This window comes from Pituophis catenifer, unplaced genomic scaffold (assembly GCF_029215685.1).
Source record: "Pituophis catenifer annectens isolate HBS135680 unplaced genomic scaffold, rPitCat1.0.hap2 SCAF_4, whole genome shotgun sequence".
NCBI classification, from domain to species: domain Eukaryota; kingdom Metazoa; phylum Chordata; class Lepidosauria; order Squamata; family Colubridae; genus Pituophis; species Pituophis catenifer.
The window spans coordinates 70,096,009-70,118,214 of NW_027256884.1; the positions used below are offsets into that span (position 1 = coordinate 70,096,009).

Genomic DNA, 22,206 nt, shown 5'->3' on the forward strand with positions numbered 1-22,206 from the left:
ATGACACAAGATCGTAAACATGAGCTTGAAAGGAGGGCAGGTTTTGAGATTGTACCAAAGGTAAAATATCTAGGAGTTCAGGTTGCAGAATCAAACATGAAATTGTTTCAAAATAATTATGAGGTGTTGTGGCGAGAGGTGCAGAAAGACATGGAGACTTGGAAAAAACTGCAGCTTTCTTTACTTGGAAGAATAGCAGCAGTTAAGATGAACATTTTGCCAAGATTTCTTTTTTTGTTTCAAATGATTCCGGTGCTTAAAAGTGATAAACAATTGAAAGTTTGGCAAACTGGAGTGAATAAGTTCGTCTGGAACGAGAAAAAGCCGAGAGTGAAATTGAAAATTATGCAAGATGTTCCAGAAAGAGGAGGTCTTAAACTTCCAAACCTACAGTTATATTATGATGCAGCAGCTTTAACTTTAACAAGTGATTGGTTTGGAAGGAAAAAGGCTGGAATATTGAATGCAGAAAGTTTTGATCTTGAATTTGGATGGCATGCCTACTTATTTTATGATGACAAAGTTGATAAAGTATTTAAAAGTCATATACTTAGAGACTCTTTGATGAGAGTTTGGAAGAAGCACCGATCCAAATGGGATTATAAAATACCGCTATGGCTGGATCTTGGTCATATTTTGTGGAATACAAATATAATGTCACTCGGGGGGTTTTTATACAAAGAGGTTCTTTTTACAGATGCGGGCAGATGGCAGCTGAAGACATTGCAGACACTGTTGGACGAAGGGATTAATCTAACTTGGTTACAATATAATCAATTACAATTGAGATGGAAAGAGGACCAAAAAACTGGTATTATGTTGCACGAGGAAGAATTGGTTAGACATATAAAAGAGAAAGGTCCAATGCATATCAAAAGGCTTTATAATGTTTTGTTAGAAAGGGATTCAGAAACTGAATTAGTTAAAGATTGTATGATTAAGTGGGCACAAAATTTTGAAGAACCAGTAATGTTGGAAACATGGGAAAAAATTTGGGTTCAGAATGTTAAATTTACACAGTCGCAGAATTTGAGGGAAAATTTTTATAAAATGTTTTATAGATGGCATTTAGATCCCAAAAAGTTGTCATGTATGTACCCTAATGTTCAGCCAAAATGTTGGAGATGTGAATGTTTGGATGCTACGTATTATCATGTTTGGTGGACCTGTAGGAAAGTTAAGGCTTTTTGGATAAAAATTTGGTGGGTCATGCAGAATGTTTTGAAGAAAAAAATTCAATTCTCTCCACAATTGTTTTTATTGGGCATAGTTAAGGGTTTTACATTGGGTGAAACAAAACTGATATTGTATATGATAACAGCAGCAAGATTGTTGATAGGTAAATATTGGAAAAATGAAGCCTTGCCCACTATTGAGGAATGGACTTTGAAGATGGCCAGTTTTGCAGAGATGGCGAAGATTTCAGCATACTTAAAAGATTGTTCACAAGAGACTTATGAATGGGAATGGAAAAAGTGGATAGAATATGTTCAGAACAAATATCAAACTAGAAAGTATCAAATAGCTTTTATTTGAAAATAATGTATTAGAAATATTTTAATGTAATGAGGGTAAAAAGAAAAATTATAAAGGGGAGGGAGGGGTTCAAGTTTTTACACAAGTTTTATATTAAGGGTTTTTTTTATTTTTTTTACCAGATATGAGTATAATATAGGGAAGTCTGGGGGGAGGGGAGGGTTAGGGAGGGTTAGGGAGGTTGGGAAGTTTGGGGAGGGTGGTGGGGGGGGAAAGGGGTGAAAATGTAATTGTAAAACTTTTGCAATAAAAAAAAAAAAGAAGTGCATATTAGAAAGCAACATAAAAAACTTTTGGAGCGAATAAAATTAGGGACATTGTATACAACTTTGGCTTGTCAAAGCAAAAGAGGAGTAGCATTTTACATCAAACAGACAATACAATCCAAACAAATATATGAGAATGAGGAAGAGTATTAATGGTAGAAGTTGTAATGAACTATAAAAAAATATTACTTGTGGGTATATATGCTCCAAATGAAAATCAAGAACAATTTTATGCAAAATTACACTGAAAAATATTAGAATATGAATATGAAGATATTTGCATAATTGGGAGATTTTAATGCGATTGTTGATAATGAGTTAGATTATAAATCTATGAAAGTGAATAAAAAAAAACAAGAAAGACACTGCCGAAAACATTCTATACAATGGTAGACCAATTAAGTTTACAGGATGCTTGGAGGAAAAGAAATTTAAAGGAAAAACAATATACATTTTACTCAAACAGGCATATGTCATGGTCAAGAATAAATATGACGTGGATGTCCATAGACTTAATATCCAAGATAGACAAGATTGATATAGAAACAAATATATGGGCAGATCACAATCCAATAATAATGCAAAGCATATCTAAGGGGTTTGGCAATGACATATGCAGGAAAAAAATAATAAAAGGACAGACAAACTCAAAAGAAGTTGGAGCAGGAATATAAGAAGTTAGAGAAAAAAATCTACAAAGACAAAAACATTAAAAACCTAATGGAATTGGGGAAACATAAATTGAATTTAATAGAAAATGAAGACCTGGCAAGGAAAATAAAAGCATCAAAGCAAAACTTTTTTTAAAATGCAAATAAACCAGGAAGGTGGCTGGCATATAAGATGAAGAAGGAAAAAGAAAGGAAACTGATAACTCAATTATTAGATCAAGAGGGAAAGATACGTTACTGAAATGAGGAAAAGAAAAAAATAATTGAGAAATATTATAAGAAATTATATCAACAAGAGCAGATACCAGAAGAAAAGATAGAACAATATTTGGAAAAAGCAATGACCCCTAAAATACCAGAACAATTTTAAAAAGCATTAGAAGAAAGAATATCAATGATGAAATTGATGGAGGGAATTAAAAGGCAGAAGAATAGAAAAACCCCGGGACCAGATGGGCTACCAAGATGTACTAAGTAATATATTGTTACAAGTATTTAATGATTTATTAATAGAAGCCAAGGCACCAAACTCATGGATGAAGGCATATATAACTCTTATACCAAAAGAAGAAACAGATTTACAACAAATAAAGAATTATAGACCACTTTCACTATTAAATGCAGATTATAAAATATTTGCATCAATTATGGCAGAAAGATTGAAGAGGCTGTTAAATGAATTTATACACCCAGACCAAAATGGTTTTTTGCCTAAAAGACAAATTAGAGACAATATAAGAATTATTTTGGATACATTGGAATATTATGAGGCACATCCAGAGAAACAAATGGCATTGTTATTTTTAGATGCACAGAAAGCATTTGATAATGTGAATTGGCAATTTATGATTTTACAATTACAAAAGATGGATTTTGGGGACAGATTTATCAATATGGTTAAGACTACATATAAAGATCAATCAGCTAAAGTAATAATAAACAGTAAAATGACAGAAAAAGTACAGTCAGGTCCAGAAATATTGGGACATCGACACAATTCTAACATCTTTGGCTCTATACACCACCACAATGGAGTTGGAATGAAACAAACACAATGTGCTTTAACTGCAGACTGCCAGCTTTAATTTAAGGGTATGTACATCCAACTCAGGTGAACGGTGTAGGACTTACAGCAGTTTGCATATGTGCCTCCCACTTGTTAAGGGACCAAAAGTAATGGGACAGAATAATAATCATAAATCAAACTTTCCCTTCTTAATACTTGGTTGCAAATCCTTTGCAGTCAATCACAGCCTGAAGTCTGGAATGCATAGACATCACCAGACGCTGGGTTTCATCCCTGGTGATGCTCTGCCAGGCCTCTACTGCAACTGTCTTCAGTTCCTGCTTGTTCTTGGGGCATTTTCCCTTCAGTTTTGTCTTCAGCAAGTGAAATGCATGCTCAATGGGATTCAGGTCAGGTGATTGACTTGGCCATTGCATAACATTCCACTTCTGTCCATTCAAAAACTTTTTGGTTGCTTTTGCAGTATGCTTTGGGTCATTGTCCATCTGCACTGTGAAGCACTGTCCAATGAGTTCTGCAGCATTTAGCTGAATGTGAGCAAATAATATTGCCCGAAACACTTCAGAATTCATCCTGCTGCTTTTGTCAGCAGTCACATCATCAATAAATACAAGAGAACCAGTTCCATTGGCAGCCATACATGCCCACGCCATGACACTACCACCACCATGCTTCACTGATGAGGTGGTATGCTTAGGATCATGAGCAGTTCCTTTCCTTCTCCATACTCTTCTCTTCCCATCACTTTGGTACAAGTTGATCTTCGTCTCATCTGTCCATAGGATTTTGTTCCAGAACTGTGAAGGCTTTGTTAGATGTTGTATGACAAACTCTAATCTGGCCTTCCTGTTTTTGAGGCTCATCAATGGTTTACATCTTGTGGTGAACCCTCTGTATTCACTCTGGAGAAGTCTTCTCTTGATTGTTGACTTTGACACACATACACCTACCTCCTGGAGAGTGTTCTTGATCTGGCCAACTGTTGGCCAACTGTTGTGAAGGTTTTCTTCACCAGGGAAAGAATTCTTCGGTCATCCACCACACTTGTTTTCCGTGGTCTCCTGGGTCTTTTGGTGTTGCTGAGCTCACCAGTGCATTCCTTCTTTTTGAGAATGTTTCAAACAGTTGTTTTGGCCACGCCTAATGTTCTTGCTATCTCTCTGAAGGGTTTGTTTTGTTTCTTCAGCCTAATGATGGCTTGCTTCACTGATAGTGACAGCTCTTTGGATCTCATCTTGAGAGTTGACAGCAACAGATTCCAAATGCAAATAACACACTTGAAATGAACTCTGGGCCTTTTATCTGCACATTGTAATTGGGGTAATGAGGGAATATCACACACCTGGCCATGGAACAGCTGAGAAGCCAATTGTCCCATTACTTTTGGTCCCTTAACAAGTGGGAGGCACATATAAAAACTGCTGTAAGTCCTACACCTTTCACCTGAGTTGGATGTACATACCCTCAAATTAAAGCTGACAGTCTGCAGTTAACGCACGTTATGTTTGTTTCATTTCAACTCCATTGTGGTAGTGTATAAAGCCAAAGATGTTAGAATTGTGTCGATGTCCCAATATTACTGGACCTGACTGTAGATATAAGAAAAGGAACTAGACAAGGATGTCCATTATTTCCACTATTATTTATTCTGACCCTAGAAATTTTAAACAGGAAAATAAGACAAGACAAAGAAATAAAAGGGATGAGAATTAAAAAAGAAGAGTATAAGATACAAGCATTTGCGGATGATTTAGTATTCATTATGGAAGAATCAATAGAAACGGGTCCAAAGTTAATTGAGCAAATAGAGGAATATGGAAAAGTAGCTGGATTGAAAATAAATAAAGATAAAACAAAAATTATAGTTAAAAATATGAGAGAAAAACAAAAGAAGCAATTAATGGAGAAGTTGTAGCCTGTAGTACAGTGGACTAAAGCACTGTTATTAACAGATTAACATCTGCTGCTTGCAATTACTGCAAGTTCAAATCTCATCAGGCTCAAGGTTGACTCAGCCTTCCATCCTTTCAAAGGTAGGTGAAATGAGGACCCAGATTGTGGGGGCAATAAGCTGACTTTGTATAAATATACAAAAGTATGAAGGTTATTGCTTAACACATTGTAAGCCACCCTGAGTCTCCGGAGAAGGGCGGCATATAAATTAAAGCAAAAAAAAAAAAAAAGTTAGATATTCAAATAGTGAAAAAAGTGAAATATTTCGGTATCCAATTAACCTCAAGATGTATTACAGTGAAGGAAGATAACTATTATAAACTAAGAAACCAAATCAAAACAAATTTGGAAAAATGGAAAATTTTACAATTATCCTTAATGGGGAGAATAGCATTAATCAAAATGAATGTATTGCCAAGATTGTTGTTTTTTTTTCAAACAATTCCGATAAAGTTGGAGAAAAAATACTTTGAAAGTTTGAATAAAATGATGTGGAAATATATATGGCAAGGGAAAAAAGCGAGAATTAACCTTAAATTGCTTCAAGATTCCAGAATTAGAGGAGGATTTGGTGTACCAAATTGGGAATTGTATCACCAAGCGGCGATGTTAACTTGGATTAAAGAATGGATTTTATTAATAACAAGACTATTGACTTTGGAAGGACATGACTTACAACTAGGATGGCATGCTTTCTTATGGTTTGGAAAAAATAGGATTCATGGATACTTCCAGAGACATTGTATAAGGAATCGTTTGTTGGTAGTATGGGAAAGAGTAAAAGAAAAACATTATATGAAAGTACCAATGTGGCTTTCAAGAATAGAAGCGTTGACACATCCAAGTATGATTAATATGGACAAGATTGTAAGATATAAAGACATTTTAACAGAGAAGGGAGAATTAAAACAGAAACAAGACTTAGAAAAACAAGGGATTGAGATTGTCTGGTATACACGGCTGCAGATACAATCAAGATATGATAAAGACTTGAAACAATATGGTTTTAATTTGGGGGAATCAGAGTTGGATCAGATAATGACTGGAAAGGATGAAAAAATGATTAAAAGACTGTAAATTTATTTGATGCAAATTAGATTGGAAGATGAAGAGGTAAAAGAGACAATGATAACATGGGCGAAAAATTTTGGATATGCAATAGAATTAGAGAAATGGCAACAACTATGGGAAAGGAATTATAAATTGACAATGGCAACTGCATATAATCTATATAAAATGTTTTACAGGTGGCATATGCCACGAGAAAGATTAGCAAAGATATTTAAGGATAAATCAGCCAAATGTTGGAAATGTTTGCATTTGCTGGGATCATACTATCATATGTGGTGGTCATGTTTAGAAGCAAAAAATTATTGGTGTAAAATACAGAAATGGTTAGAAGAAATATTACATAAATCTATAGAATTAAAACCAGAGGTTTTTTTATTGGGTATTCTTCCAGAGAGATATAGTAAAGAAGATGTGTATCTAATTATACATATAATAACAGCAAGAATTGTATTTGCACAAAATTGGAAGACAGAAAAAATTCCGTCAGAAGGTGAAGTAATAAAAAAGATTTTAGACTGTGCAGAAACGAATAATTAACTTTAAGAATAAGAGACAAAGAGGAATCAGTGTATTTCAAGACATGGGGAAGATTTTATATATGGTTAGAAAAGAAATATGAAGATAAGAGGATAGATAAATGATTTAGATAATAGAAAGTTAAACAAGGGAGAAGATAAAAAAGAAATAGAAACCTAGATGATACCAGAGTAAATGAAAAAGGGGGATGGGAGGGGGGAAAGAAAGAAGATTATAAGAATAAATGTACAATTATGATAATACTGATAGAATAAATCTGAAAAGAAACTGAAAGAAAGTATATATTATTAGAATACAGGAGTTGCTCAGATACCAAACAAGGAGAATTCCACAGCAAGGAAGATAGAAAGGAGAGGAGGAGGAGAGGGTAAAGAGGAGAGGGAGTGAGAGGAATGGAAGAAAGGGAAAAAGAGAGGAAGGAAGGGTAGGGGACAGGAATAGGAGAGAAGGTGAGAAGGGGGAAGAGAGGAGTGAGGGAAAGAAGGGGAAGTAGGATGAGGTAGGAGAGGAGGAAGAAGAAAGTAGGAGAGGAGGGAGGGAAGGGAAAGAAAGCGGAAGGTTTGTTGCGAAATGAGGGAAGGGTAGAAGAGCAACTCCGAATGTAATTAAAATGCCTTATTTTAATGCTTTCTTTAAGGAAAACATGTATATGTATGATTAATTATGTATAAGAAAATGTACATTTTATATTATGTGTATAAGAAATAAAATCGAAAAAACTTTTCAAAAAAAGTGTTCTTATTTTCAGGAGAAATTTACCAACTGTAGAATAGGTGTAGCTATTAAGCTAGAATAAATTTTAAAAGTCCATAGCAGTTGTCTTGACTGGTCACTTGATGCTACAAACTAAAAGATACTCCTTGATATCCCTAAAGTAAATTAGACATTCTTATGTGCCAAAAGATCACTGTAAATTAGTAATGAATGCAAAATGCTGATACATTTAAGCAGCTGGAATTCACAAAATATACCCATTACTTATTGTATATTACGAAGCTATACTGACAAGCTTTTGAGTTTGGTTATTTACAAAAATAGAGCGCTACTTTTGCTTCCAACTTTTGCCCTTTAACAAAAAATAAATTTAAAAAATTGCTTTATATCAAGAATCTACTCTGATAGCAGGATTTGTCTCAACAATACCTTGCCTATTTTCTTTAACAGTTAAATGCTTCTTGTATGATATAATCTAGGCCTAGGCTCTCCTGCAGCATTTGTGAGCTGATGCTCCAACCTATAAATGTCAAGCTCCTTCTCATCCAATTTCAGAATGTAAAATGTCTTACCCCCATGTTGTATTTTCCATAGATCCATTTTGATACATATATTACTTTCTTAAAAAATTTTTTTACTGCCCAGGATCAGTATTAGTACAATCAAATTGTTCCCAAATGGCAGGGAATGAAGGTCAGCCGTCTTTACTGACAATACCCATCAAATCCATAAGTAATCTTAACTCACCCACTGACAGGCTGCTGGATCATAAACTCCCATATTGAAAGGCAAACTAGGCAGTCTTCCTAATTAGCTTCTAGCTTGGGCTTCTTTCCCCAAATGCCTAGGAATGTTGCTAGCTGGTTATCTTTAATAAAAATCCAGTCCTTATTTCAACATACATCTAAACTTCACATTCCACGGCAAGAAACCTGGGGCACACACACTGTAGACTCTGATTGGTAATAACTTCATGTAATGCAAGGTCAAAAGAGAAAAGAGGAAGACCATAGGGTGTATCCCTACTTTGTTAGCAGAGAACTTCAGTTCAGCATTGCTTAGCTCCCATCCTTGGACAGTTAAATTTTACCTACCGTGTTTCTCCAAAAAGACGATCCACCTTGAAAAGCCTGATCACATTTTTTATCGCATACAATCAAATTAAGCTCTACACACAAAATTAGCCCTCACCCCAGACCCCAGGGTGCAGGGAGCGGGACGAGGCACACAGGTAAAAAATAAGATAGGGTGGGGAGGGAGGTGGAGCTGCCCTACTTACCAGGCCTCACGCACCCCAACACCTGCCTTGCCTTCTGCGGCCGCTTACTGCCACTTGCATGCATTACCCAGCCTCCGTTTTGCATTTAGATGCCAGCTGGAAGGCATCTACAGCTGGTAACAGAGCTTCAGATTGATCTGGAGCTGTTATCAGCTGCAGATGCCTTCCGGCAGGCATCTAAAGGCAAAAGAGAGGCCAGGGCAATGCATGAGTGGCTGCAGAAGTGGGCCAGCAGCGAGTTCCTGCTGGGTGGGGCTGTTGGTGCCTCCGCCGCAAGGTGAGTCAATAATTAGAACCCTCCAAAAAGGCCTAGCTGTCGGAGGTCAAAAGAAAATAAGACCCAGCCTTCTTTTTGGAGAAACACGGTATTTTATTAAAAATGAAATGAAACTGTTATATATTATCCTCTCTGCATTTGGACCCAAATTAAAGCAGTTGTGCTGTATGGAACATAGTGTAGGTACAGAATTGCTCCTCCCTTTATTCTTCTGTAATTATTGTGGATTGGAAGAGATATTTATCTGGGTGAATCAGCAGAGATCCATTTTCCAAGGCAGGAAGACAAAAGATACTTTTTTTTTGTTTAGATATTTGATCATATATAAATAAATATATAAATTTTAAATATAAAATTGCTTGGTAGATATTTCTAAAAAATTCTCACACTCCATTTTTTAATCAGATAGCATTTATTTCTGGATATAGTAAAGTGAAGAATTTAATTTTCCTTCTCTTGCACAGTCTTTGTCCCACGCAGTCTACCAGTACGTCGGGCTGCAATAAGACCAACTTTGCGACCAGCAGGAGCATCCCTCCTAATAGTCGAAGGCTTACCGATGTGCTGATGGTTACCACCACCGAAGGGATGTTCCACAGGCTGGGAAAGAGAAGCAATCAAAGTCAAGGACAGAACAGGAAGGTATTTTAAATATTAAAGGAACTTAATTAAAAATTCCATTAGGCAAATGACATTGTTAATGTTACCAAACTGAAAACAAAAGATTCTGACAGTAGTCCATTGCAAGCAAGAACCAGCATTAACAATTTTTAGAAAATGATTCAATCTGCTGGAAGAGAATATAATATCTCTTGCTTTCTGCTTTTAAAACGTTAAATTGATAGCCATGTATTAGCTTTGATCTAAATGTTGTATTACCATTTTATATTATACATTTTGTTGTATTATATTACCATTCGGGACTTTAACATCTTGCAAACAATATAGTAGGTATTATTGTGTAAGTATAGAATTCAATATAAAATACTAGTTATGAGTAAAGATTTAAAATAAAGTATGAACATCAACTTCACAATTAGGTTTGAGGGAGGAGACACATAACTATCGTTTCCCCGAATAAAACCTATCCTGCAAATAAGACCTAGCTTGTTTTACATGTGCGCCTAATATAAGTCCTACCCCCAAAATAAGCCCTACTTAAGTGCCTGTGCAGCCACTCGCCTGCCCATTCTATCTGGTTGCTCGCAGTGCCAACATGAGGTGACGCGAGGGGGGTGAAGCTGGCCCATGCACTGGTTTACATCAGGGTCCCTGCAGCCAGGCTATTCACGCCCTGACAACTGCCTCACGGTGGCAGCACTATCAGTTACAACAGAGCCCACATGGCCGCTGGCTCACTACTTCTGCTTGCTCACAGCCACAATGGAACAGGCTAAGTGAGGTGTTGGTGCTGCGGCCATGAGATGAGGCAGAGGTGGAGCTGTCCCATGCGCCCCGTACCAGTTTATCTCAGGCCCCCCACAGACAGGCCATCAACGCCGCAACAACTGCCTTGTGGCTCCAGCACCAGCGTGTCACTTGGCCTCCTGTGGTTGCGAGCAAGAAGTGGGCTGGCGATCATGCAAGGTCCTGCTGGATAGGGCTGCTGCCGCCATGAGGCAAGGCAAGTGTCAGGAGGTGGGTAGCCTGGCTGCAGGGGCTGAGGTAAGCCAGTGTAGGGCGCGCCGGGCAGCTCCACCTCACCGCCAATGGTGCACCATATGGTTTCCTGCCTGCTGCAAGCAAGCAAAAGTGGGCCTCCATACATGGGAGTGGGGGTGGGAAAGACATCCCTGAAAATAAGTGTTTAGTGTTTATTTTGGAGCCCAAGAAAATAAGACTGGGTCTTATTTTCGGGGAAATATGGGTAAGTCAAAACCAATCTTTCATAAAACTATATTATAAAAAGTCTTCTCTATTTTCCACTTCCTTCAATTTTCTTTTTATCCTCTTTACCAAATAACTTAAGAGCTAGGGATGTGCATCAAAGGTGGCACCTTCTTTAAAAAGCAGTATCTTTTGTTGGCTCAAATAGTAGTGGAGGAATCCTAAGAAAATATGCATTTAAGATGAGGTCCTGAAAGTATGTAGACAGGTACTTTAGGAAAGTTCTGTCCAAAGTTCATTCCTCCCCCCCCCCCGGTAATTGATAGTAAGAGTTTTTGGGGCAGGATTGATCTAAAAAGCAGCAGCTTATGTAGATCAAATTTTGTGCTGGAGACTAAGCTCAGATCATCTGCAAAGATATCACTAATTTTAACAGAAAATAAAAACACATTCTTCCTTTAGGACCAACATAAAATTATCTCCAGTAAGACTATTTCTGTAGTATATGCCTATCTTCCTAGGCTTGTTAACATGCAAACCCAAGAAAAACTGCAGCTTTGTTAAGATGTTGACAGATAGTGTACAGATCCATGTTCCCTATGAGACTTTTTCTTTTTAGGCAATGTATCAAAGTAAAAAGCATGTTAGTATGATAAATACAAAAATTACATACGTTCATAGCCACACCACGGACTCGTGGCCAGCAATTTCTCTTTGCTTTGTATTTGTGGTAGGCCCGCCCAGCCTTCAAGATGGGTTTATCAATACGACCACCACCAGCAACAATACCTACAAGAATATGAGCAGTACAATTACCACAAAAGATAATCTCTAATGACATTTTTTGCAAACACTTACTAAATTCAAACCTACTTAGCTTGTCATATTAAATATCAGCATAACTAATTTTTTTCTGAAATAGGAAATTACCATTACATTTTCATAACCTTTATACTGCCAGTGCCATGCCATGTTGCCCTAGTGCAGTGTTTCCCAAACTTGGCTATTTTAAGATGCACGGACTTCAACTCCCAGAATTCCCCAGCTAGTATGCCTGGTTGAGGAATAGTATGCCTGATTGAGGAATTCTGGGAGTTGAAGTCCATACATCTTCAAAGGGTCAAGTTTGGGAAACACTGCCCTAGTGTAAACTTCAGATATTACAGCTTGCAACCATATATTTAGGTTCAGAAATCTTAGGGGTAGTATTTACCAACAACTGCTCGATTTGCAGAAGAGATCACCTTCTTAGATCCAGAAGGCAGCTTCACCCTGGTCTTCTTTGTTTCAGGATTGTGGGAAATAACAGTGGCATAGTTTCCAGAAGCCCGAGCTAGTTTTCCACGATCTCCAGGTTTCTCTTCAAGACAGCAGATAATGGTGCCTTCTGGCATTGTTCCAACAGGCAGGACATTGCCAATGTTGAGCTGAGCTGAAAGGAATGCATTTGCGTGAATGAAAATGCTCTTTACAATACAGTGACCTCCGGGTTACACAGGAGGAAGAATCATGTTGCTCTACAGCAATAAAATAGTTGGCAAGTTTGGTAGCATCTTCAAGGCTAAGGGTGTAACCTTTTGAGAGCAGCAGATGCTCTTGACACCTGATCCCTAACAAAGATGCCTGGCTTTGAAGGTCTGCCAGACTGTGTGTCTCTTTTCTATTTCATGGTATTTTTCTCCAGTATCAACTTTTCAAAGTATGCAGATGTTACAAGAAATCATAAATGGCCACCAATTGTCTTTACTTACCTTTCTTGCCACAATAAACAAACTGTCCTGTATGAATGCCCTCAGCTGCAATGAACAGTTCTGTTCGTTTTTTAAACCTATATGGATCACGAAAAACAACTTTGGCAAGAGGAGCTCCTCGACCAGGATCATGAATGATATCCTAGAAAAACACAATTAATACTTGAGAAGTGCATGGCTTCAAAAATACAATTAACAATATTACAATTTTACTTAAAGAAATATTTACTTGTGCTCCTGCAGCTCAAAATGACGTTTTTATACCCACAAAATAATATTGCAAGGCGACAGAAACTAAGTACTTCAAGTGCCATGTTTTTAATACCCACTGCAATGATTATATTAGAAAATATGGATATGTATGCATGTGAAAAGTTTAGATGCATTTTTATATTCTCACCCAGATGTTTGCTATATTTAAATAAGAACTTTAAATTCATAGTTTAATTCTTGTATGACACTCAAAAAACCTTTCAATCCAATCATCACTTTAAAAAGTCTGAAGCCTCTGTTCACTTTGATTTTAAACAAGGTATTTGTAAGTCTGTTCTCTTGGTATTATCTTTTTTTATTAGTAAAAACTGTTTTTAAACTTTAATAAAATTTACTTTGTTTCACAGGAACTTCACAACCTGACACTTGCCTTTACAATGCCCTTGATGTAGCCATGTCTTTCAGCAAAATCAATAGCCCTCAGCTTTGCTGCACCCTTTCTGTGTTTCACATGGGCCCTGAAAACAGAACCTGCACCTTTTCTTTGACCTCGTATTACACGGCCCATTGTGCACTGAAAAACAATTGGAATCAGTTATTTAGGATTTTTTAAGAACAAGTCCATTATTTAATATATACTATAATGTCACATATCATTAAAATAAAAACTATTAAGCTCCTGACAAGATCATAAATAAATCCACCTGTAGCTCTGGAAACTTAATGCATAACTTTAAACTAGCTCTTTCAGTCCTTTTAAGGTTGTTGGGATAAAATTAAAGATTTAATTTGCAATAATGTAAGACACCTTGAGTTCCTTGGGAAAAGCAGAATATACACTGGGTAAACAAATTAATTTGAAAATTGTTAAAACCAATTATTTCTTCAGGGCTATTTTTGACTTTCCAATCAAGTTCTATTGTACTGCTTGGGCTTTCCTGTAGTTGACCTTTCTAAATACTAATTGGTTCTAACTCTAGTTTTCTTGAGATCAACCAAATTCTGAACTTACAGTAACAATGTACCAATATTAGCTGCAGTGCTATCCATAACTCAATTTAAACGTTCCCTCTACCTAGTATTCCATTTTTTAAAACAAATTTCAAGAAATATATAAACATTTTATCTTTCTGTATTTTCATTTACAGTGATTAAATCAAACCTAAAAGAACTATGGTCCTTTTTAATCTGATCAATTTATCATTTATGCATCCCTTAAACCTCCATTTAAAAACATTCAAGGAGTTAAACAGTCATTGGTTTTTTTAAACATAAGCCTAATTTTTTGAGAGTTCCAACTCATTCTGTAGACATGTGATCTTAAGAGAAACTGGTGTTCTTTTTCTGTTAACTTGAAGTTCTTCGTATGCAGTGGCAGTATGAAAAAGGAATGTAAATGTTGATCAAAAGGTAAAAATGATTAATGAGCAGTGGATCAATTGTGAATTATCGTTTAATAACTGAAGGTTGAAAAGCTGACATGCTGTAGATGAAGGGCTTCAAAAACAGCTCGGAACGAAAATTAAAAAAAGACTAGAAGATAAACTTTTAAACAAATCAGAAACAGAAAAGCTCTTCGCCATATTTCTCCAATGTTGCTCGTGGCCAAAGAGGACCGACGCTCGCTTGCCGCGGAAGCTAACTAGCTACAGAGAGCCCGAAAAAACCCCACCTCCGCTCTGAAAGGTTCGACAAGGTGGCAAGCAGCTCAATAATCCTCAGAGGAGGCCAGGAAGGGGTCACGGAGACCCGATGGAGACGGATACGCTTGTAACTCTCCCCCATATCAGAGACATTCTTACCTCTGCCGGAGCCTGCCCCAGGAAAAAGAAAGCTGCGGCAATGACGGCACTACAAACTCCTTCCGGCCAGGACGGAAAGCGGCAAGCCAAGCCTTCTCGCGCTTGTTGGGTAATGTAGTTCTGGTACCCAGGAATCTGAATTCGTTCTTGCTCGGTCGCTAATGTCTTCTGAGATGTGCTCCGTGCATTCAGTTTACGTTCCGCGCAGAATGTTTGTCCTGTTTTCCTTTATTTCCGGTTGCATTACTTACTTTATTTATGTATTTGTTTTGTTTGTTTATTCAGTTTTGAGGCCGCCCGATTCCTCAAGTGCTCTGGCCGATCTACGGATAAAAATTAAAAGAAAAGAAAATACATCAAGAAAAAAGACAGCTTCCCGGAGACCGAAACCCCGAAGCCAAAAATAAAGGGGCTCGATCGCCCATCCTAATAAACTGAGGCCTCAGAATTACATACAGCCCGCTCTGCAAGCCTTGAGTATCATCATGAGAACTCAACAACTCATCATATAGATCAGTGGTTCTCAACCTGTGGGTTGGGACCCCTTTGGGGGTCGAACGACCCTTTCACTGGGGTCGCCTAAGACCATCCGAAAACACATATTTTCAATGGTTTTAGGAATAATTTTATGGTTGGGGGTCACCACAACATGAGGAACTGTATTAAAGGGTCGCGGCATTAGGAAGGTTGAGAACCACTGATATAGATAATTATAATGATCAATGTTGCAGAAGGAATACTCTTGAATACATTATTAATAGTATAATCAAATTTGACTAGTTTTATAATTAATAAAATGAAATCAAATTTCGTTTTTGTTGTGGCCTTTTCAATGACTTCTTGGGTACATCCATTCAATATTTGGGGAAAAGACAGATCAAATTGTTGGTTTTTGGTCTTAAAAGTCATGTCAGATACAGTTAAGGTCCATAATGACTTAAATGTTCCAAAGCAAGGTGTCTGTAAAAGATTCAGAGAATACAAATATTCATTAGGTAATAAACCTTGGCAATTCCAAATTGAATAAAGGTGCTGATCTATGTTTGCAACTATCAATTTTATCTATACATTATGTCAGATTACTTGTTTAAACTCTTTTTTAGGCCTTTAGTTCTGAATTAATTTATTTTGGGAAGATTTTGTCCTGAAAGGGAACATAAAAATAATTATTGCTTCATTGATTTGGACAATTGTCCCTTCATTAAAATACCCCTTTCCAAAGCCCTATATAAGAATGTATATGTGTGTGGTGTACTTGCTATAGGACCATGCTCAGTTCTTGAGCTAATTTGGAATTCTATTATTTTATCACCATTTATAAAATTTGTCCAGTTTCCCATCATTACTGACCAGAGTCCCATAAACATTACTTTTACTTTTTTTACTCTTCCCATAAACATTACATAAATGTTTCTTTTTATATCATAATGCAAATATATTACTATTCCAATATAATTCTTTTCTGCATAGTTTCCTGTTGAAATTATTAAGTGATCTTATCCCACTCAAGTATGCTAATGCTTTATAACATTCTAAAATGCTACTGTTAGTGAGAATGTTATGCCTGATGGATAATTTAAGTAGATTTGCTACATAGCTCACATAATTTTATGTATAAATATCCTGATCTCCAATAACATGAGAAGTGAGTATGTGTGTCTGTTTATTTATGTTGGTAAATAACCTCAATCGGTAAAACTTTGGAAGTAAACAACAAAACAAGATTAGGAAAAATAAACAGACTAATAAGAACTCATTCATATTAAAGGACTCCCATAATCAGTTTGGTCCAAAAGAATGGTGGAATATATATTTTTTTTACTGCTAAATGATCTAGGTTAGGGGTGTCAAACTCAAGGGGTGTTTAGATAAGGCCCACGGGGCTGCCCTGAAAACAGTGAAGGACCATCCTGCCATGCCTCTGCCAGCAAAAACCAAGCTTTTGCTGGCAGAGGGCTATAGGAGGCTGTCACAACCGAAAACAAGCCCGGGAGGGCCACACACGGCCACCCTGACCTCTGTTTTCGCTGGCAGAGGACTGCAGGAGGCTGTCGCAGCTGAAAACTGAACCCGGGATGGCCAAGCACGGCCATCCTGAGCTCCATTTTCACTGGCATGGGGCTGCAGGAGGCCATCGCAGCCAAAAATGGAGCCTGGGAGGGCTGTGCACAACTGTCCCAAGCTCCGTTTTCCCTGGCAGAGTGCTAGCAAAACAAACTACTAGCAAAAATGGCATTTGATCACATAAGTGATGTTGAGCTGGCCATGCCCCCCCGGCTCCCCTGAGGTCAAACACAACCCTGATGCGGTCCTCAATGGAATCGAGTTTGACACCCCTGATAAAAAAATAATATTGATTATACAATATAATACATTATTATCTCCATATGGGGCAACATACTGGAATTCAATATAATGCAAACACAAACAATAGAAAATAATCCAGTGTCTTAAACTTCAAAGGAGCTGATTTTAACAAACTTAGAGAGACCCTAGGAAAGATTCCATGGATGAAAATCCTAAAGTGGAAAACAACTCAAGAAGCATGGGAAACTCTGAAAAATGCAATCATAAAAGCCCAGTCCAATGCAATACCACTGAAAAAGAAAAACAAGAAATTCATGAAGAAACCAGAATGGCTGCACAAAGGTCTCTCAGACAAACTGAAAGACAAAAAGGACAAGTACAAAAAATGGAAAGAGGGACTCTTGATTAAGTCTGATTATCAGCAGATAGCCAGAACATGCAAAGATGAAATCAGTAAAGCAAAGGCTCAGACGCAGGCGTCTCTAAGGAAGAAAATGAGAGAACATTTCACATCAAAAGCTCACACCATTTGTAGAGACAACGTACAACAAGGGGAGCAGGATGCCATAACAAAAGCAATGGACAAGATGTCTGAAAAACATTTAGGCACCACTTGTAAAATGTTCAAAACTGTTTGCAGCCTGGCAAAAGCATGTAGACCAATTTCAATCATAGAATAATTGATAGAATTGCAAACTGAATATGGAGTAGATCTGGGAATAGGATTGAATTCAAGGCCAACAGTTCTGAAAATAGTTGAGTGCATTGCAAACAAAATTAAAACCGAAATGTTTACCAGCATTATTGCACATAATCTGAAAATATGTTTGATCATTGACAAAGCCTCAATGGTATCCTGCAAACCAGTTGTGATAGAGCCCACCAACAATTTTTGTCGAGCTTGTTGAATTGAAGAAACAAGATGCAGAGACAATATGATCTTCAGTTCGGGAAAGTTATGTAAGGTTGGGTTTATCCAGAACTACCTACAAAAAAATGTAATAATGTTTTGCTCTGATGGTGCCAGCATTATGCTTGGGAGAAAATCTGGAGTGAGCACTAGAATAGCAAAAAAGTTTTCAAACATCATCATATGGTACTGCTTGAACCATCACCTCCAACTCGTTTTAGATGACTCCATAAAGGAAATAAAGCACGTAAAACATTTTAAAATATTTATTGAGAAGATATGCTCTATTTTTCATCAATCCAATAAGAACCGAATTGAACTTGATGAAATATCTGAAGAACTTGACATTGACATCATAAAGATTGGTAGAGTTTTTGGACCAAGATGGGCTGCCTGTAGTTTAAGGGCAACAATAGCTGTGTGGCGTGTTTATCCAGCATTACATCAGTATTTTCATGCAAATTCAAAATACTCAGGTATCGCTGCCCATCTGGAAAATAAATATTTTTTAATATTTTTGGAAGTTTTAAAGAAGAGATTGGATAACCATTTGTCTGAAGTGGTGTAGGGTTTCCTGCCTAAGGAGGGGGTTGGACCTCCAAGGTCCCTTCCAACTCTGTTATTCTATTCTATTCTATTCTATTCTATTCTATTCTATTCTATTCTATTCTATTCTATTCTATTCTATTCTATTCTATTCTATTCTATTCTTTATTGGAACAGTGCTATTTTATTGTGCTATTTTATTGTGAGTTGGACTAAGGAGAAATTTTCTAAGGGTGAGACCAATCAAGTTGGCCATGCCCACTCAGTCACATGACCACCCAGCCACGCCTTCCGAGCCTGTCATTAGGGCAGGTTGTTAAACTATTTGAATCTCACCACTGGGTCAAATTATTCTCCAAAGCACCAGAGGGCAGGACAAGAAGCAATGGTTGGAAACTAACCAAAGAGAGAAGCAACATAGAATTAAGGAGAAACTTCGTAACTGAGGATAATTAACCAGTGGAACAGCTTGCCTCTAGAAATCGTGGGTGCTCCATCACTGGATGTTTTTAAGAAGAGTTTAGACAGTCACTTCCAGTATCTGAAATAGTATAGGTTCTCCTTCTTGAGCAGGGGGCTGGACTAGAAGACCTCTAAGGTCCCTTCCAGCTCATTCATTCTATTCTATTCTAAGATTGGATATTTTGGGGGCAGGGACAGAATGACTGTTATAACTCAATGTTTAAAATGTGTAATTTATCTAATTATTTTTTTAAATCAAAGTAGAAGTATACATATAATATACTTCTCCACAATACCTAACTTAGATCATAGCAATTACTTTTATCAAATACTGCAATTTTGCAAAAAAGTAGCAATCCATTGGCCTTGATAGTTTTATTTGGTCACTGCATCATGCTGTGGACATATTTTATTTATTTATGTCCCGCCTTTATTATTTTTGTAAATAACTCAAGGCGGTGAACATGCTCCTTTGTCCTCCTACCTTTCCCACAATATGGGGAGGTAGGTTGGGCTAAGAGAGAATGACTGACCACAGTCACCCATCTGGCTTTCATAGGAAGGGAGGACTAGAACTTGTATGGGTATACTGTGTATATACGCACAATGACAATAAACTTTATATATATTTAACTTACTTTCTCTTGGTTTCTAGGCTATCACTGCTGACTTATTTTGTTTTGCTTTTAATTATTTTTACGTTAAGGGAAATAATAATATATGGGAAGAATTTACAACCCTGAAAGATATGCAGTGAGAATCAGTTTTAGAAATCTTTTCATTTTTAGAATAATTTTATTAAACTTATCGAAGTATAAAATACAAATGAAAATCAAAATAGTGGGAAAAGGGAGGAGGGAAAAGGGGAAAGAAAGAAACGTAGGGTAAAGTGGGAAAAAAGAAAGAAAAGCATTAACTTCCTACCCTTTTTACTGCAGTAGAATAAAATGATAACATACAGCCAGGTGTGAAATGCTCCCGGTTCGGACCGGATCACCCAATCCGGTAGCAATGGTGGTGGGTGGTTCGGAGAACCGGTAACAAAAATCCCTGCCCCACCATGCCCAGCTGAGCCACGCAATCATCAGAGGTTTTTTTAAAAAATCCGGTTAGCGATGGCGGTGGGTGGTTCGGAGAACCAATAGCAAAAATCCCTGCCCCCCCCATGCCCAGCTGAGCTGCGCAATCATCAGAGGTTTTAAAAAAAAAAAAATAAGCATTTTTTCTACAACCTCATTGGCCGAAAAAATGCTTTTAAAAATTAAAAAAAAAAGCCTCCGATGATCGCACGGCTCAGCTGGGATTGTCAGAGCCTTTTAAAAGCATTTTTTTTACAACCTCTTTGGCCAAAGGGGTTGTAGAAAAAATGGTTTTAAAAGTAAAAAGAAAAAAAGTTGGCCACGCCCACCCAGTCACATTACCCCCCACCAAGCTACGCCCACAGAACCGGTAGTAACAAATTTTACATTTCATCACTGCATACAGCCTCAACCTTTTACTTTTACATACTTAATATGTACAGGTAGTCCTCGACTTACAACTGTTTAGTGACCGTTCAAAGTTACAACGGCACTGAAAATTGTGACATATGATCATTTTTCATAGTTATGACCTTTGCAACATCCCCATAATCATGTGATCATAATTCAGATGCTTGGTAGCTGGTTCATATTTATGACCATTGCTGTGTCCCAAGGTCATGTGATCACCTTTTGCAATCTTCTGACAAGCAATGTCAATGAGGAAGCCAGATTCACTTAACAACTGGGTTACTAACTTATCAACTGCCGTGATTTACTTAACAAATGTGGCAAGAAAGGTTGTAAAATGGGGCAAAACTCACTTAACAAATGTTTCACTTACCAACATACATTTTGGGCTCAATTATGGTTGTAAGTCGAGGACTACCTGTCTTAGCCATTTCTATAACAACAAACTTATCAAATCAGCAAAACCCAAAGTCAAGATTTCATTTTTTTTTTCACAACATCCACAAGCAATTTCCATGTAGGAACAAAATTTGATATATTATTTTCTTTGATTGAAGCAGTTTATTTAACCATCACTGCTAGTTCCATCAGTTTTTCCAAACATTTATGTTATGGGAATTAAAGTATCTTTCCGTTTTTGTACATAAGGCATTCTTGCTCTTGTCAACATGTATAACAGCAAAGTTCCAGATTTTTTTTCAAGTTTTGTCCATTACAATCAAAGTTTAATTTTATATTCACTTTAAGAATTTTATGTATTAAAATATGAATCTTACTCCAATATTTCTTCGCTTTATTATAAGCCCACAAAAGATGGTAAAAAGCTCCTTCTTTACAATACAATACACATTTGATTCTTTGATAGTTTATCGAATATTAAATGCCAACAATACATCATTTTATTTAAAAAATTGTTTAGATTATAACTTAGTGTAAATTGTAAACTTTTTGCCCACACATTTTCCCATTGTAGAAGCATTATATTATAACCCAAATTCTTTGACCATTGAATCATGCAATTCAGTCTCCAATTCAATAATGATTTCAATAACAATTTATAAACTTTAGCAATAACATACTCATCATTATCACAGTTTCAAATTCATTTTTTAGAAAGCAAGCACATAACTTTTTAAAGTCTGAATTAAATATTTCTTTCAGTTTAAATATAAAAGACATAGTAGTTCAACAGCTTAATGACGCGGGAGATGGTCTTTGCTCCAGCAGTTCAAGTCCTAGCAACACGTAGTGGGTGAGTTTCTGTCACTTGCCTCAGCTTCTGCCCACCTTGCAATTTGAAAGCATGTTCATTTCAGGGTTCCAACTAACATCCCCCCGAACAAAAGAACTCCGAGATCTGAGGTTTCCTCAAAGAACATTTTATTAGGGTATGTCATATTGGCACAATGCTGGTGAAAACCAGCTCTTAAGTCCCACTGGTTTTCCCCTTAATTAAAAGTAAAAGTTTGTCACTTCCCAATCAGCATACAGTCCAGATGATGGATGACCCCAGTCTCTACCTCCCAACCACCTGCACACATTACCTTGGTTCCCAGGAGAAAGAATG

At 37.0% G+C, this 22,206-nt stretch overlaps 1 protein-coding gene across 1 annotated transcript; it reads right to left on the reverse strand.

Moving 5' to 3' along the window:
- Positions 1 to 9,724: 9,724 nt before the first annotated feature.
- RPL8 (ribosomal protein L8) lies at positions 9,725 to 14,987 on the reverse strand. The gene is made up of 6 exons (XM_070944226.1): positions 14,925 to 14,987; positions 13,553 to 13,696; positions 12,910 to 13,051; positions 12,372 to 12,590; positions 11,832 to 11,947; positions 9,725 to 9,931 (listed from the first exon to the last, which is right to left on the reverse strand). The coding sequence occupies exons 2-6, from the start codon at positions 13,688 to 13,690 to the stop codon at positions 9,773 to 9,775; spliced, it is 774 nt and encodes a 257-aa protein (XP_070800327.1). The 5' UTR covers positions 13,691 to 13,696; positions 14,925 to 14,987; the 3' UTR covers positions 9,725 to 9,772.
- Positions 14,988 to 22,206: the final 7,219 nt, after the last annotated feature.